Genomic DNA, 18,410 nt, shown 5'->3' with positions numbered 1-18,410 from the left:
ACAAAGACAAAGAACATACGCTAAAAGGGCAGGGAAAATACAAAATACAGAAGTAGGAGGGACTCCCACTGGAAGTGTGTGGACCATCAACAAGGCGCAAAGCCAGAAGTACAGTGCTGCTAACCACATACAAAAAAATGGAAATTAATCACAGCAGGCAGGTAAAAAGGCTTCCAGAGGTTAGAGACAAACAAATCCAGAAGCCATTATGCCAGGGGTGAAATGCGTTGATTGGAGAACACCTGCACCTGAAGGAAAACTGCCCGTGATAACTTACAATTTGTCACACAATCAACACCAAAAGGCAAAAAAAAGCATAGCACTAAAAGATGTTCTCCTACAGAAATACTAACAGAACTAGAAGAGAACCTATATATCAAGTAAATTGCCTTCTATAGGTGTATTCCTACATATTCAAATAGTCCATGTTATATTGTTTGTTAATGTAGTGTACCAGTATTAGATATCTATGAAACCTGTGTATTCTATTGTTTGCATAACCTACTGTATATGAACAAATATATATGTCTCCGTGTGTCAGCACTCACTGGGATGCACTGGTTACTTGCCGGGTGCCTCCTGAAGAAGCTTCAGACTGACGACTGACCTTCTAACACAATAGTCACAGCAGTGGCATTCCAGTCTTCTGTAAATTATTAAGTCGAAACACAGTTCATGTGCACATGAAACGCTGGGCGTTCCCATGGGCATAATCACGGTCCTCCACCCCACGCCCCCCACCCGCACTGCTGGTGAGGGGCCGTTCCAGCTTGCACAAAGAGGCTGCACATGCGCATATATGCTTATGCGCAGTCTCTAATATAGAATAACCGCCTATGTGTGACCGTACTGTTTTCAGAAAGAATTAACAGACACTGTGCTAAAATAGAAAATAATTTAAATTTTAAATTAAAAAAAAACCTCATAAATAAATATAAATGCAAAGTAAAACATAACAATAAAAACATCTTATTCATCAGCATACATTATAAACATTTTAGTTTTGTTAATAATCCAATCTAGAGCATTTCATGCCAGGTAGAATGAGAGTCCTTATAATGGTTTGCTTAATGGATTAGTTGGTGCATGTAGCAGGTCCCATTCAAATAGCATAGCTTATTAGTTGGTTGGTTGTTAGTGGATAGTAGAAAGTCAATGCAGCTCTTTAGCAGTGAATTGAAGATTAGTATATATAGGGGGTTATTCTGGTTGATTCGCAAGGCTTGCTAGTCCACCAAACCCCGCTTTCTGAATGGTGGCCTGGCTGCCACCCATTCACAACGTTTGTTCACACGCACTGGCTGTGAATGGATGATAAAGATAAACATCCATTTGCACCCATGCGGCCATCGAGAGATGTGGTGCGTGCACGCATATATAAAGTGACTCTCAGGTCACTTATATATACACGTGCACTTTCGGACTGAAATGAGTGGGCAGCTGGCATCCAGTGATGTCAGCTGCCCACCCCCGGCACCCACGTCACCCGGCAATTACCATGGGAACGCCCATGAATCGCTGGGCGAGTGCCCCGGCCCACCGCCTGCAATGTTGGGCTCGTTTCTCCACCTCTTAACTCTTGGCGGCTTCCTCAGAGAATGTCAGAATGGGTGCCATGTAAGTTTGCCTTAAATAGGCCAGGTAATTTCCGCTTTGCGGGTGTGAATGCGGCACTTCCGCATCTCACGCCTCTCCTCCGTTTACTCCCATTATTGGTCGGCTTGAGTCACGTGACCAGAGCACCGGTCACATGGTTGTAGATGATGACAGACAGTAGGGGAGTGCCAAAGAGCGTGCAGCCTGAGGGTCCCAATAGATATCCCAATGGGCTCAGCACTTCCTCCTTCTTGGTCTAGCGTTCCTAGCCTCTTTTCAAGTTTACCATAACAACCATTGCTTCATATTACATATACAGTGTATCTTGAGCCTCTAGATCTAGCAATATTACATAGAAAGTCCTTTAGATGGATCTAATGCCATATTTAGAGCTTTATATTAATATAAAACTTATTTTAGGTCAAGGTGCAAAATGAAAGGGGTATTACCCAGGTCGCAGCCGGGTGGACACATGTTCAAAATGCCAGACCTGACCTATATTTACCTAGCAACAAACAGAGCCAACTAAATCTTTCTTAAGGGGCCTACACACGGGGCAACACTGCTGAGCGATATGAGGAATGTGGATCACTCAGCAGGATCGCTCCGCACACAGCGATGTGTGTGCTGAGCGATCGGTCAGGGCCAGTGTTCTCCGGTGAGAATACTGGCCCTGAGCGGCAGTCTCACTAGATTTATCCGGCATGCAGGATATTAATCATCTGAGCTATGGCCCCTACTCACGGAGCATGGTAGGGGTATTTTCTAAGCGACCTAGACAGATCACTTAGAAAATGCCCTGAAATAGCCCCATTAGGAAGTTCCACTACAGGCGATAACCAGATATTGATCTTCGTATCCATTTCAGTTAACCTAATATCCTATGTAATTTGTATTGTGTTCCCTTTATGTGCACCGTGCAGGGGTTCTTTGTCCGAAGACAAGCAGTCCGCGGCAGAGCTGGACGCAGTGTTAAAGAATCACCACAACATGCAAGAGAAGTTAGCTGAGGAGATGCTGCGCCTGACACAGAACCTTAAAAATAACACACTAGCAGCACAAAACGTCATCAAACAGGACAACCAGGTACTGCTCAGACCGCTGCATGGGATGGGGTCTCGCAAAGACTAGTTGTTGCTTTCTCTGTGGTCTTTAGCACTTGCGAATGTAAGGCTATATTTGTATCTGTGTTTAGGTCATAAGCAGAGTGTGGAAAGGTAGAATGATGATCTGCTTGCTTTAATTCATTTCTAGGGTCCTATTTATCATTTAGTATTTGCAGGCATATTGCTGGAAAATCCCTGTAACTCCCAAATGTATAAAGGAGGGAACGCAGCATATTTTCATATCTGTTGGGATCCCTCCATTTCTAAAAGCAGCAGCAGCCCCATTGGATTTTATATCGGTTGGAAAGCTGCTCGATTAATCAATCCTTCAGGTCGTCAATCCTTTGTTTAGTGAACGTTCTTCACTCATGGTTTATGCACCCTGTTATGTAAACTATATGCATATATTGTTAAAAAGGTGGCCCGCCTTTATTGATTGCATTTCTATACGTTCCTGGCGAGCGGCTCCCAGCTGTCTCCACCCGACCCCGCACAGGGGATAAAATTGTACTTGTCTATTGATGTACTTTGGAGGGGTATATATGTGTGTGTTTTGTTTGTCTAGCACTTAAAATGCTGTCCCTGATGACAGGGTTACAACCCGGTAACATAAGATTAAAGCACTTTTTATACATCAGGAGCTTGGTGGGAGCCACTTTTGTCCGTAGACTGTGCTATGGCTATACTAAGGGCCTTATTCTAGTTCACTCTTTCTGACAAAATCCTTCTTATATGGACAAAACTATGTGCACTGCAGGTGGGGCAGATGTAACTTGTGCAGAGAGTATTAGATTTGGGTGGGGTTTTACTTCAAAGTGAGATCTATATTGCAGTGAAAAAATAAAGCAGACAGTATTTACCCTGCACAGAAACAAAATAATTCACCCAAATCTAATTCTCTCTGCACATTTTACATCTGCCCCCCTGCAGTGCACATGGTTTTGTCCATCTAAGAAGGATTTTGTCAGAGTGAACCGGAATCTGTTTGCACAGTCACGTTGTGGGGACCTTGTGCGGTGTGGGGACCAAAAACCGTGTGTGTGTGTGTGTGTGTGTGTGTGTGTGTGTGTATATATGTATTTATTTTATGAATTACTTTGACCAGCATTTCTCTATGATTAATTATTTTACACAGAATTCAGAAATACTGTTTCCCATGTAAACATTGGACAGCATACCCTGTAAATAGATTTCCCATTTCTTCAGAGTCTTAGTGGATGCATTAATTAGGAATGCATCCATCCATTCAGTTACCAGCCATGGGCATACAGCTGGCAGAGGCTGGCATTGTGTAACATAGTTTTCTATGGGAAAAGCAATCTCCTTGTCACGCTGGATAAATTGTGTAATAAAATGGAAGCCTTTAATTACAATGTAATTCATTGTGATGCCCTAAAAGAACGTTCTCTAGCAGAAAACAATTTCTATCTTTTGAAGTGCAATCATTTAGTGTCAAATCACATTAAAGATCACTCACAAAAGGCAGTAACATTAGTGTAGCTTAGGCATTATTGTCAAAGCCTAACCTATTTTATCATTAACCCTGAATTGTGGCTGCTGGAATATTTGTAATTAATTGGTTATGTGCATTTTGCTTGAACCTGAAATAGATATGTCTTCATGTTCAGGAATAAAAGGAGAATCTGTGGTAGCTATGCTTATTTTATCATGCACATTGTAGTACAATATACATTCATCTTATTCTATGTGCTGGTGCATACTCTGTGTCTCCCAGCTAAATGTCATCCTTTCCATTTACATATGACAAGCCATTTGTGGCATCTCAACTCTGGTCCTCAATGCTTCCAAGGTGTGGTACTGTAGGGAAATCCAGGACCAGTGTTGAGATACTTTGATCTCACTGCTCAGAATCTTACCTACTGCTTTCCTCCATCCAGACTCTTTCCCAGTCTCTGAGGCTAGCAGACCAGAACTCTGAGAAGCTAAAAACTGAATCGGACCGTCTGGAACAACATGCCAAGAAGTCTGTCAACTGGCTCTTATGGATGATTCTTATCTTTGTCTGCTTCACCTTTATCAGCATGATTCTTTTCATCAGATTATTTCCTCGTCTGTGATGGCAAAAATCCCTATCTGGCGCTCACCGGTTTTTTTTTCATATGGTCTCGAAGATGTTTATCTGAGGGACACTTCCTTACACTTTGGGGTTGAGTGGTTTGGCGGTGTCAGCACTTAATGAGCTCCAGTTCCACAGACTGCTGCCTCTTCATGGTCCGGGAGGGAGAGAGAGCATTTATTTTATTGTGATTGGTTTTACTTTTTTAGGGGGATGTTTTAATCATTTCCCATAAATTGTATTCAGATATGAATATTAAAGACAGAGAATTCATAGTAACCAATTTCACACTGACTCAACCGAATACCAAAAATAATTCACCCTTTCTGTAGGTCACTTTTGCATTTCATATGTGGAAGAAGACATTATTCGGAACGTCCCAAGAAACGAAACCTTTAAATGTAGCATTATGTCCAGTGATATTGTAAATAAAGAACATCTTGTAATCTTTACAATGCTTTCTTGATTTGAAGGTTTTAAAGTACATTTATGTGTATGTCTGTATATAGTTATAACTTGATTTTTTGGGGTTCTGTATTCAGAGAACATCAGAAATGAAAAGAAGCTTTATACCGTGCACAGTTCACTATTCTCCTGACTTTCTTCTGCAGCTGGTAGTGTAGTAGTCTTTCTTCTGCTCTCCTTAAGAAGACTAGCTCTTGGTAAGTGCAAGTTAGTGAAATCAATATTTGTTATCATAAATTTGTCTTTACCAAATTATTTAGTATCTTTTTATACACATTCACTAAAAAAACAGTACCACAGCTTCATTGTACATTTCCATTGGTATTTGTGCTCAGCTGTATATTACCGCTTTCAGACCGCAAATGCCGGGTCACACCCGGGATTAGGACATGGGGACCTATCCCCGGAGCGACACGGCATTTGCGGTCTGAAAGCTCTGCTTATTGCCATGACGGTGATGTCACACAGGGCTCGACCCAGGCACCCGTTCACACTGCACTTGACATGGATCAGAGCCGTGTTCAACCCTGGTCATTACCAGGGTTGAACTCCCATGTTGCTCGACCCGAGGTGGCCCTTTCAGACCACACCTCAACCCATGTTGGGGCCACAAGGACACGGCAATAACTGGGGTCTAGAGGGCAGACTTAAAGCAATAAGTTCTAGATGCTAGTAAGCCCCCTGCACAGTGGGACATCACTTTGTGACCTCCAACATAAATACTGGTAGATATATTTGGGTTCTGACAGAATTAACACTAATGCTTGTATGCACTAGGATTTTAGACTAAGTTCCAATGGAGAAGGGACCGAACTGAATGATCTATATTCTCTGTACGGTGCTACCTATATTGGTGGTGCTATAAATATAATTACAAAGATCCACCAATCTGCTGTCCTTATAAACCAATTCTATTACCTGTGTGAGTATAACCAACCACTCCACCTTGCTGTTCCAGAGTGATTGAGGATAAACGGGTGTATTCAATGATGTTTGCGAGCTGCGGCAGCAAGTAGTGCTGACTGCTCACGGTCGCAGGTCAGTATTCAACTGACTCCTCCCACACATGCCGTTTCCACATCGTTAGGTTTTTGTAGCGACGGTGAAAGTGAGTGTACGGCCGCTAAAACAGCAAGGCATGCATTCGCTGAGAGCCTTGCTGTTTGGGGGAATCCTCGCCATCCTCTGACAGTGAGGATTCTCCCAGAACATAGAATAGGGTGAGCAGCCGGCGCGGGGGTTAAATGGTGAGGGTCGCTTGTTTTCGTCAATCCCACCGTTTAACCCACAAACTAGCCACATTGAATACGGCCCATTGAGTGTCTATGCTTCTAAGAAGCGTTTACAAATGTTACCAGTCAGCAAAGGGATTTTACATACACAGTATGTGAAAGTTTAATGAGCTTATCAGAAGGGAACATATTTGAAATAATTATCATGTTTCTGAATAAACAGTAGACTTTCTGTCAGTAATACTATTGAAAGGAACTGCAATCACACTCTTATTGTTAAGCTCTTTGTAATATGTTGATTTGTAAAAAGTCTGAAAGTAGAGACCAAAATCTTGCCACCAAGTATGTAGCAAACGTAAATGTTTTTACACTTTTATACAAGTTGCAGTGGACTTAGAAGCATTAATACTCAGGATCGTCTATGGGGGAGGGGGGGTTTACATAAGGGACACAAGTTAGGTGCCGAGAAGGTTTGGGGTGTGTGTGTGGGGGCGAGGGGGGGGGGGTGGTGTTGGCTACTACTACTACCCAGGGTAGAAGCTTATGTGACAAGGAATTTGCATACACTGGATAAGATGAAGTATTGGGACCAAATGCACTAAGCTTTAAAAGTAATCAACTATGGAGTGATAAACAGCGAGCTAATCAGCTCCTACCTGACATTTTTGTCTGTGACGTGACAGGTAGGAGCTGATTGGCTGGCTGTTTATCACTCTCCATTTTATCACTTTTGAAGCTTAGTGCATCTGGCCTGTGGTCTTTTATTTTGCAGCAGGTGAGCATACCAGGTAATCAGTATAAAGATATCACAACATTGTAGAAACTCCTCAGTATGTTCCAGTGATCTCTACCATAGCCCACACCCCCAGCCTATCACCTGGGCAGCTATTCCACGTCAGGAACAATGACCTTCTTCTATCAGGAGAGGACAGGTGCTGCCAGTCAGCCCAACCCTGACCACATCAATTTTCCTGCTGTAGCTCCACTATAATCTGGACTGGATCTGCCACATTACCTTCCTGTGGAATAATGCTGTCCCTGCCACACTATCTAGGTGATCAGCCTATGAAACTCCCCCTGATGCCACACACTCATCTCCACCAGTCATGCGATCACATGCTATAAAGCCAGCAGCAGTGATGGATGCCCCTTCTGTCTTCTCCTTACCTGCGGGTGCCAGCCTGTCAGTCATATAAAAAGCTCTGCAACTTCATCCCAGACAGCACGAGGAGCTGCTGAATGGAACCTGGAAGTAAGTATTTTTGTTATGTCTGTTTGGTAAGTTAATGGATTTATGGGTGATTGTATGGATAGGGATTGGATGCTTGTGCATTTGTGTGTTAGGGAGTGCTGACAGAGTCAGTGTGTGGAGGTTTAATGGGTGCTGGCAATGTAAGAGTATGTGTGGGTTAATGAGTGCTGCAAGGGTGTGTGTGCAAGTTTGTTAATTGGGGCACAGTTGCTTGGATCGCTAAAATGCGGCACGCTGTATTGGGTACACCACTGTATGGCATTTGAAAAATCTGGAACATCAGATTTGTTTTTCCACAGGTGAGGGGGTGGGGTTCAATGTCCAGATCACCCCCCCATCTTGTTCCAAAAAAGAGTTCCTCTTATTTAACATCACAGATTGCATATTATTCCTATACATAGCATCAATTTCAATTGATTCAGGAATTGTTTGCATAAATATACATACAATCATTTTGTTTGCAGATTTCTTTGGTGTAAATTTACAGTGCATCCAGAAAGTATTCACAGAGCTTCACTTTTTCCACATTTTTAAATGTTACAACCTTATTCCAAAATGGAAAAATTCAATTTTTTCCATCAAAATTGTACACACAATACCCCATAATGACAGTGTGAATTTATTTTTCCAAAGTTATTAAAAATAAAAAAACTAACTGTCATGAATCTCAAAATTGAGCTGAGGTGCTTCCTGTTTCCACTAATCACCCTTGAGATGTTCCTACAACTGAATCGGAGTCCATTTGTGGTAAATTCAGTTGACTGGACATGATTTGGAAAGGCACACACCTGTCTATTAAGGTCGAACACTTGACAGTGCATGTCAGAGCACAAACCAAGCATGAAGTCAAAGGAATTGTCTGTAGACCTCCGACAGGATTGTCTTGAGGCACAAATCTGGGGGAGGATACAGAACAATTTCTGCGGCCTTGAAGGTCCCAATGAGCACAGATCCCTCCATCATCCATAAATGGAAAAAGTTCGGAACCACCAGGACTCTTCCTAGAGCTACACAAAGGGAAAATAATTTGTCCTTAATGTAGTGCACCTGATATCTTAAAATTTAACTTTTATTCAATTACCATTAAAAGGCTGCAAAATATACCTACAAAGATCAACGTAGGGTACTTATATGTTAGTTGGGCACCCACTATAGTTAGTATGCTCATACCCCCACTATCCATGTCGGCATGGAGTTCATGTTATATAGTGTGGCGAGCCACCGAGCCCGAAGCGTAACGAGCCCCGCGGGCGGACGTGTAAAACTAAGCAAATAGCTTAGTGTGCGCCCAACTAACATATAAGCACCCAACGTAGTGATATTTAGACAAAACAGGGGCAATGACAGTTTTAAAAGGATGAGGTGGCACACTCTAATTACACTTTATTCATATATTGATCTCGCATATATGTGACTCTTGGACCAATTATCTTGATAAGTTTTCAAGTGTTGATGTTTCAGTACTTTAAGGTATTCTGTCCCACAGTATTAGCTTAATAGCATAGGGTTAATTTGAAGTACTGAATGTCACTTGCAATTCTAGAGAAAGATCAAAACTATTTTGCTACAATACTGACTGACAGCCAAATTATTTTGTCTGCCCCGTTTGTTAACAATGAATGGTTAGAATAAGTAACAGTGGGGTAGATTTTTTAAGCTTGGTGAAGTGATAAAGTGTCTGGTTTTTATCACCGGCCAATCAGCTCCTAACTGTCATTGTTCAAACCAAGCCTGTAACTTCACAGTTAGCAGTTGATTGGCCCGGTGATAAAAACCAGACCGTTTATCACTTCACCGAGCTTAATAAATCTGCCCCTGTGTGCTGCTCTCTTCTGTGAAAGGAGGCACATTCCTATATTACATATAGAGACGAGTAGAGATGTCCTTTCTCAAAGTGACATGCGTCTCCACTTATATAAGTATAATTAGGCATGATATAGAGAAATGTGACATAATTTAATTACCCACACAGTCAGGGCATAGGGCGCCGATCAGGCTCATTTGAATATATGTAATTTGTCCATATATTGCTAATCTATTTAGCGTGTGGTTGTGCAGTAGCATCCCACCAGACAAAAACACGAGGGCTAGCGATAATCATATCTAAGAACTTAAATTACACAATTGAGGACACGTTAATAGATTCACAAGGGAGGTATATAATAATGGATATAAGAATCTGATACAAAATACACATTAGTTAACATTTAAGCACCAAATGATTCACAAATGATTTTTTATTCACAAATCACCCAATTATTAATAGGTAAACAAATGTAATCATAGGGGGGATGTTAATGGGGTAATAGACCCTCACATGGACAGGTCAGCTGTAAACAAAATAAACAAATATCAGCATAACCCAATTCAACAACTAATGGAAGCCCTGAGACAAACGACCCATGGAGAATAACCCATAGGGCAGAGAGAGCATATACATTCTTGTCAGGGGTGCATCATACTTGGTTACGAATAGATTTTTTCTTGGTGGCAAATCACTTAATCCCTAAAATTGGGGATAATAAAATTGATAGCATATTAATATCGGATCATGCCATAGTCTCATTTGTATTGTACTTGCCACAAATTATGGAAAAGGCAAGAATCTAGAGATTCCCAGGTCACTTGTATAAATCAGAACAATTTCAACAATACCTAAGGGACAATGGAAGGACTATATGGAAAATAATGGTGAACATATGGACAATCCGATATTAATATGGGAGGCCTCAAAAGTAGTCATAAAACGTGAAATTATTGCTTATACGGCAAAACAGGAAAATGACACAAGAAAAAATTAATTTACTAAAAAGTTCAGTATCTAGGGCCCACCAAAAGTACATTACGGACACAAATGAACAGACATTGATAGAATACCAACAAGAAAGACAATTGTTGGAAAGTTACATACTGGCACAGGCAAAATTAAATATGGATTATACTAAAAATCATTTTTACAGGTGGGGTAATAAAACAGGATCACTTTGGCAAATCTGTCCAAACCAGCAAGAAGAAAAACGGTACTTGTGTATTATCACGAGTACCCAATTAACATACGTACGGCACCGTAGTGAAATCGCATCGCATGTTCACCAATAAAGGCGTGCGATGCGATGTGATTTCAGTACTTAATACTGTGGGGTGTATTCAATGCCGCCGCGAGCGGCCAGCGAGGGGGTTAAACAGCGAGGATTGCAGAAAACCAGCGATCCTCGCTGTTTAACCCCAGCGCCGGCCGCTCGCTCTATTCAGTGTTCTGGGGAAATCCTCGCCCTCACAGGACGGCGAGAATTCCCCAAAACAGCGAGACCCGCGGCTAATGCAGGAAACTGTTCAGGAGCCGCATACGCCAATTCCCCCTCGCTCAAAAAATGGAGCGAGGGGGAATTGGCGTATGAGGGGGCTGCGTTGAATACTGACGGGGTGAGTGGTGACAGTGAGCAGGAACCTCTGCTCGCTGTCACCACTCGTCCACAGCATTGAATACCCCTATGTATTTGTAGTGTTTTATGTGTAACTCTGGTTTCAGAATTGACGTAGTCAGAGATACGTTATTTGCCTAGTCAGTTTTTCCGCTCCTGCTCCCTGTCAGAATCACTCTGAGGTGAATCTGTGAGAGGATAGCAGCATCACTAAGAGCTCCAGGAGATAACTGTTAAATGATGGCTGAATCATCGGTGCCTAATATGTTCAGCCTCCCTATCACTGAGGAGGAGGCTGTCCTGTTCCTTCAGGAGCATCGTCTTCTGCCACAGGAGCGGAATTGTAAAAACGGGCACGCCATGCGTTTGGCACTGAAAGAGTCGATGTGGCAGTGCCATATTACAGCCTGTAGAAATAAGATGAGCCTAAGAGAGGGGACCTTTTTTTCGGGCTGCCGTCTCCCATTTCTCACTTTAGTGAGATTTATCTATTTGGGCACAAGAGCACACATCTATTATTTCTTGTGAGCGTGAGCTGCACATGTCAAATAAGACAGTTGTGCAGTACAACGGATGGATGCGGGAGGCCTGTACCGCAGACCTGATGGCCGAGCCTTAGCGACGCATTGGTGGGCCTGGACAAATCATCAACGTCAATGAGACCCTTTATGTCAAAAGAAAATATAATGTTGGCCGTGTATTGCCCCAACAATGGGTTTTGGAGGGATCTGTAGAGAAACTGGCCTCTGTTTCCTTGTGCAAGTACCAACCCAGGATACCACAATGCTGATGTCTGTCATTAGAGACATTATAGAGCCAGGCACAATATTCTCGGACTGTTGGCGAGGATACAGTTCTGTACAATTGGAGCAGGCAGGGTATACGCACGCCCGCGTAAATCATCAACACAACTTCATAGACCCTGATACATGTTGCCACACACAGACAATCGAACGGCTTTGGGGTGCCTGCAAATAGGGGAAAAAGCGCCAACGGGGGACTGCATAGCACCATTTGCAGTCCTACTTGGAGGAATTTCTGTGGAGGAAGTGTTTGGCAGGAGAGAAGCCATTCGAACGCATACTTCATGCACTGACACTGCTTTAATTAGCAGTTTTACTGGTTTATTTCTCAGACATTTCTTCTTATTACAAGTCCATAATTATTATTGTGCTTCTTGATTAATTTGTAATCATTATGCTCATTCTTAATTTTTTAATCACAAAATTTTACCAGTTAATTGTTAAAACGCGTTGTCGTTACTGTGTCAGATGAATGATATTGAAGGTTTGAATGTGTCTCAAAAACAGCACCACTATCCACGAGATCCCGAAGCGTGGCAATCGGTGGCGGAACGCGTCCTCTGACCATTTCATACCCCCACTATCCACGTCGGCGCAGAGTTGATTTTATATAGTGTGGCGAGCGCAGAGAGCCACCGTGCCCGAAGCGTGGGGAGCGGACGCGGATTACATGTTAAGTAATCCGTGTCCCCTCGTGGGGCTCGCTGCGCTCGCCACACTTCGGCCTCGGTGGCTCGCTGCGCTCGCCACACTATATCAGATCAACTGTAATATTTTCTAATAGCCCACTAAGCTATTTGCTTAGTGGGCGCCATGATAATACACAAGTACCGAAAAAACTATATTACAGCTGTAAAGGGAGAAGAACTGGGACAAATACTTACAAAACCTTCGGAAAATATTACAAAATTTGAGGATTATTTTGAAGATACGGTACTTGTGTACTATCACGGCGCCCATCGCATCGCAGACCATATCGCATGCGATGCGACGTGATATCGGCCGATGTTGTACAATGGCATACAATACAATACGCTTCGGGCTCGGTGGCTCGCTGCGCTCGCCACACTTTATCGAATCAACTCCACGCCGACGTAGATAGTGGGGGTATGAAAAGGTCATAGGACACGTACCGCCGCCCCTCGCGGCCTCGCTGCGCTTGCCACGCTTCGGGTACACGTTTATTCTTGGGGGGTGGGGTGGGGGTGCATTTAAGCATTGTAAGCACCCATTAGGGTGCTTATACAATTTAATATCGTTAAAATCGCATCGCATGCCATCGGGTGTATGGCATGCAATGCGATTAAGAAATCGGGCGACTCATTATCGGGGCGCCGTGCTAGTACACAAGTACCGAAGATACTTATAAAGCCAATAGAGCAGACCCTAAAATAGTAGAAGAAATATTAAATGAGGCTGAACTTCCTAAACTGACGCAAAGCCAGAGGGAAATAATAGAAGCAGATATATCACAATAATAAATAATATGCCACCAGGAAAAGCGATAGACCCCGACGGGCTAACTAAAGAATATTATAAAATTTTAAAAAACGAGATGGCCCCGATACTACTAAAACTTTACTAACTAATTCATAGAGAACATTTCACATACCCCTCATTCAACACAGCACATACTATTTTGATACCCAAAGAGGGAAAGGACCCAACAGAGCCCTCATCTTACCGCCCAATCACCCTTTTAAACATAGATTTTAAAATAATGGCCAAAATTATAGCTCTTCTGGTGGCAGACCATCAATTATGATTTATAAGTGGCAGACACGCAGTAAGAGGGATAAGAACCGCCATAACAGCAATAACTGCGTCTACCCAACAGGAAGAAATCAAATCAAATGTACTCTTAAGTCTCGATGCACAAAAAGCATTTGATACGGTCTCTTGGGAATATATGAAGAAGATTTTAATAAGAAGGGGAATCGGCAGGGATTTAAAAAAAATTAGTAAATCTCTACTATACCAAACCATTAACAACTCTTTTGATAAATGGACACAAAAGCAAACAAATAGAAATGTCTTGTGGGACAAGACAACGCTGCCCCCTGTCCCCACTCCATTTTAACTTGGTCTTAGTTCCTATGTTGCGATTAATACAACATTTAATGTGTAGTATTATTAGCACATTCAAAATATACAGCAATCCAAACACTACAATGTGCGTGTGGTATGGAGAATGCCAATAGCGTGTCAGCTTCCTCCACTTTGTTATACGTGGTTTGAACCGCACGTTAAATTGGACAGTGTGTGTGACTGCAATAAGATATGACATGGGAGTCTGACATCTATATAAAACTCTGATAGGAATACAGAAAAGGGTGTATGCTATGTGTGCGGCGCTAGAGGTATATCGCGCCGGCTTTCTCTGCCCTGGAAAGTGCTAAAGAACACAGAGCAAGCTGCACGCTGTGTGTGCCATAGGTATCGCTCTCGCTTCCTCTGCCCTGATAGAGGCTATAGAATCACATTAAATTATAAAATATTATGTCTACAATTTATCACATATAGGGCGAGATTTAGTGGTTTGACCGTTTTTGAGAAAATGTGATTTTTTTCTCAAATCGCACTATATCGCCGTTTTTTACAATCGCATTTTTGCTGCGAATTCGCATATTTAATGAGGTGTGTATTCCGGCATGAAAAGTGCGAGAGTGCGATATAGGGCGATTTTCGGAATGAAAAAGTGTGATTTTTAGTCATGAAAAGGTGCGATTTTGGTGTAATGTGCGATTTTGTCATTAAAAAAATAAATAATAAATTGGCGTGAGGTCCCCCCTCCTGTACACAACCAGCCTTGAGCTGGATCAGTCCCAGCATGCGGGGGAGGTCTGCTGGCACTTGTAGTTCTCCTGTATTAAGCAATGTTAGGAATGTGAATTTAACCCTATCAGGCCGGCGTCCAATGGCCAGGGATGCTGGTGACAGCCCCGGGCTTCAGCCCTGGATGGGTGAAGCCTGGGGGGGGACCCCTTTATTGGGGGGGGTCCCCACTCCTCCAGGTACCCCGTCCAAGGCTGACCAGCCACGGTGCTCATGGTACGGCCAGGGGACCTAATGTAAAAAGTGTCCCCCGGCTGTGGCATGACACTGCGGGCTGTTAGAGCCCGGTGCTAGTTTCAAAATACGGGGGACCCCCAGATTTTTTATCCCCCGTATTTTTGGAACCAGGACCGGTCCATGAGTCCGGGGCTGGTTTCAGAAATACGGGAGACCCCTACGCTTTTTGTCCCTCGTATTTTTGGAACCAGGTCCGGCTCAATGAGCCCGGGGCTGGTTATGTACAGGAGGGGGGACCCCACGCCGTTTTTTTTTTTTTTTTTTACTTTTACACATATTTTACCAAAGAACCATACACAGATCACAATGATCTGTGCATGGTTCTGACAAAATCGCCATGTTTCCGACAAAATTACCAGTCAGGATCAGGTCTATTTTTTTTTTGCTGTTTAGACCATTTTTTTGGGCGATTTCCAAATTTGCATCTCATTAAATATGCGAATTGTATATTTTTCAATGGGGAAAACATCTGGATGCGAATTCCGAAGTTAAAAAAAATCGCACTTTCAGAAAGTGCGATTTTGCAGCAAATCCCGCATTTTTTGCCAATTTTCGCATCTCATTAATTATGCGAATTCGGGAAAAAGTGCGAAAACTGCTGTTTTTGCGATAAAAATCGCCAAAAACCCAACATCGACCTCTATTAAATGTCACCCATAATATCTAATTCACTGTAGTGTAAATGTGCCACACTGCCAGCGCATTGCTAGCCGGGGTACGCTTCCCAGGATAGCTTTTTCTGGCCTTTGAAAAAGACTCCCATGTCATATCTTATAGCAGTCACACACACTGTCCAATTTAACGTGCGGTTCAAACCACGTATAACAAAGTGGAGGAAGCTGACACGCTATTGGCATTCTCCATACCACACGCACATTGTAGTGTTTGGATTGCTGAATATTTTTGATAATACCACACGCTAAATGTATTAGCAATATATGGGCAAATTACATATATTCAAATGAGCTTCATCGGCACCCTATGCCCTAACTGTGTGGGTAACTAAATTATGTCACATTTCTCTATATCGCTCCTAATTATACTTACATAAGTGGAGACACATGACACTTTGAGAACTGACATCTCTACTAATCTCTATATGTAATATAGGACAGTGCACAGAAGAGAGCAGCACACTGTTACTTATTGCCACTGGAGGGCAGCATTCTGGACCCGCTCCCTTGGATCCAGGTAAGGTGGTGAATTCTCTAAACCCCCCGTGCGCATCACTCATCCCCCCACGCGGCCCTGCTTATTGTAACCATTCATTGTTAATGCAGACAAAATACTTTGGCTGTCAATCAGCCTCTAACTTGTAGCTAAATTGTTTTGATCTTTTTCTAGAATTGCAAGTGACATTCAGTACTTCAAATTAACCCTATGCTATTAAGCTAATATTGTGGGACAGAATACGGTACTTGTGTAATAGCACGATGCCCGGCTACACTACGATTTCAGCGTACCCTAACGGCTGCCTAGCGTAGTTAGCGTACTTAGCGTAGTGACTCCACGGCAGCCCGGCTCTGTCCCCGGCGTCCATGGCAAGCCTAGTGAGCGCCTCTCACACAGTGCCAGTAACCGCCAGATCCCATGCGGGCGCCGGCGGAGAGTAATTTTGCGTCAGGGTACGGCAACCCTGCCCGTATCTGCTTCAGGGAGACGGGGTTAGGGGGTTCGGTAGCACGTGCGTCTCCTGCACAAAGGGGGTTATGCGACACAAGTGCATCTGATGCACAATAAAGGAGGCATTTATTGGCGAGCGGACATGTGAAGTAATCCGCGTCCCCTCGCAGGGCTCACTGCGCTTGCCACGCTTCAGGCTTGGTGGCTCGCTGTGCTCGCCACACTTTATAAAATCAACTCCACGCCGACATGATAGTAGGGGTATGAAAAGGTCGGGAGGACGTGTAACACGTCTGCTCGCCATGCTTCGGGCTGGCGTGGATAGTGTAGGTTTCAAATGGAGGCATTTGCCAGTATGTAAGATGGAGCGACCCCTCGTTGTGCTCGCCACGCTTCGGGCTGGTGTGGATAGTGAGGGTGTTTCAGGAACACATTCACACCTGCCATATCATACAGACTGAGACAGTAATGACGACATGTGTTAACTGGATTTTAGTTAATAATAATAATAAGAAGAAGAAGATTGCAACTTAAAGTACAATAATTAACAGCGCCAGAAATAATGCAGTCACTTCACCTCTGACTGACTAGGGTAACTGTGTAAAGCTGACTGACTACGCTGGCCGCGGGAACACTATGCTGAATCTGACAGGGACGCTGACTACTTGGCTGCGGAAATACTACGCTACTTCTGACTGACTACGCTGGCCGCGCGAACACTACGCTGATTCTGACAGGGATGCTACGCTAACTATGTAACGGGCGCCGAGCTATTACACAAGTACCCAGAATACATTAAAGTACTGAAAACATCAACACTTGACAACTTATCAAGATAATTGGTCCAAGAGTCACATTGATCAATATATGAATAAAGTGTAATTAGAGTGTGCCAGCTGCCCGCCACCTCATCCTATTAAACACTGTCATTGTCTCTGTTTTGTCTAAATATCACTACATGTTGTTTGTGTTCTCTCTTTTTCTCTTTCAATTGTTTTCTCTTTCAATGGTCCTGGTGACACAGCTCAACATTGGGATGTAGGAGGGTCCGCAGGAGCCAGGCACCTATCCTAAAGCTTTTGGAGGGTAGGCTCCTCCCTTCTGCATCCCAGACTCTCCAGTTCGTGTTAGGTGCCCACTGGAGTGGGTGCTATTCTAAAGGGCTGCTGGAGCAGCCGAAGGATTAGAGTTAGTTAGGGTTTTTTATTATTTTATTAACTTTTACACTAGCTAGGTAGGCACAGTGTGAGGATTCTCATTAGTTAATCCTCACACTGCTAGCGCAGCAGGAGCTGACAGAAGCGCTTCCTGTCAGCTCTCTGTGCACCGGGGAGACGCTGTCTGGCCTCCCTGTGCAGCGCTTACAGCTTCTTTTAAGAAGCTGCCTGGGCTCCGGAGCGCTCTGAAACCGGCTTCATGCTAGGTGGGGATCATGGGGGACAGGCGCTCCATTTTCTGCGGAGCTTACACACTGAGCTCCTATATGAGAGGACAGCAGTGTGTTACAGGCATGTTCCAAGTGGTCCCCAGCTGAGGGGGAGATACTGGAACTAGGAGATCCTGCAATGGGAGCTGTCTGGGGGTGGTTGGCGCCAAAAGTCACGGACCCCGCAGCAGCAGGGACTTGGTCTCTTCCCTCACTCTGTTTTGGCGCCATTCGGAACGCTTGCAGCGGAGCTGAGCTGGCTGACAGATCCTGACAGAGTGATTGGATTTCCTGGGCATCGTTTTCCCCATTCTGAAGACTACAGACAGCTAAGTG

At 43.6% G+C, this 18,410-nt stretch overlaps 1 protein-coding gene across 1 annotated transcript in view; it reads left to right on the top strand.

Annotated features, from left to right (window-relative positions):
- Positions 1-5,227, top strand: part of USE1 (unconventional SNARE in the ER 1) — a 48,141-nt gene extending 42,914 nt beyond the window's left edge. The window contains exons 7-8 of the mRNA XM_083181996.1: positions 2,520-2,682; positions 4,601-5,227. Of these exons, the coding sequence (XP_083038122.1) occupies positions 2,520-2,682; positions 4,601-4,780 (343 nt within the window). The 3' untranslated portion in view covers positions 4,781-5,227. The remainder of the gene's footprint in view (positions 1-2,519; positions 2,683-4,600) is intronic.
- Positions 5,228-18,410: the final 13,183 nt, after the last annotated feature.

Source organism: Crinia signifera, chromosome 1 (assembly GCF_055691185.1).
Source record: "Crinia signifera chromosome 1, ASM5569118v1, whole genome shotgun sequence".
In the NCBI taxonomy this organism is placed as follows: domain Eukaryota; kingdom Metazoa; phylum Chordata; class Amphibia; order Anura; family Myobatrachidae; genus Crinia; species Crinia signifera.
The sequence above is the reverse complement of the archived record's forward strand: the minus strand, read 5'-3'. Positions and strand labels throughout refer to the sequence as shown.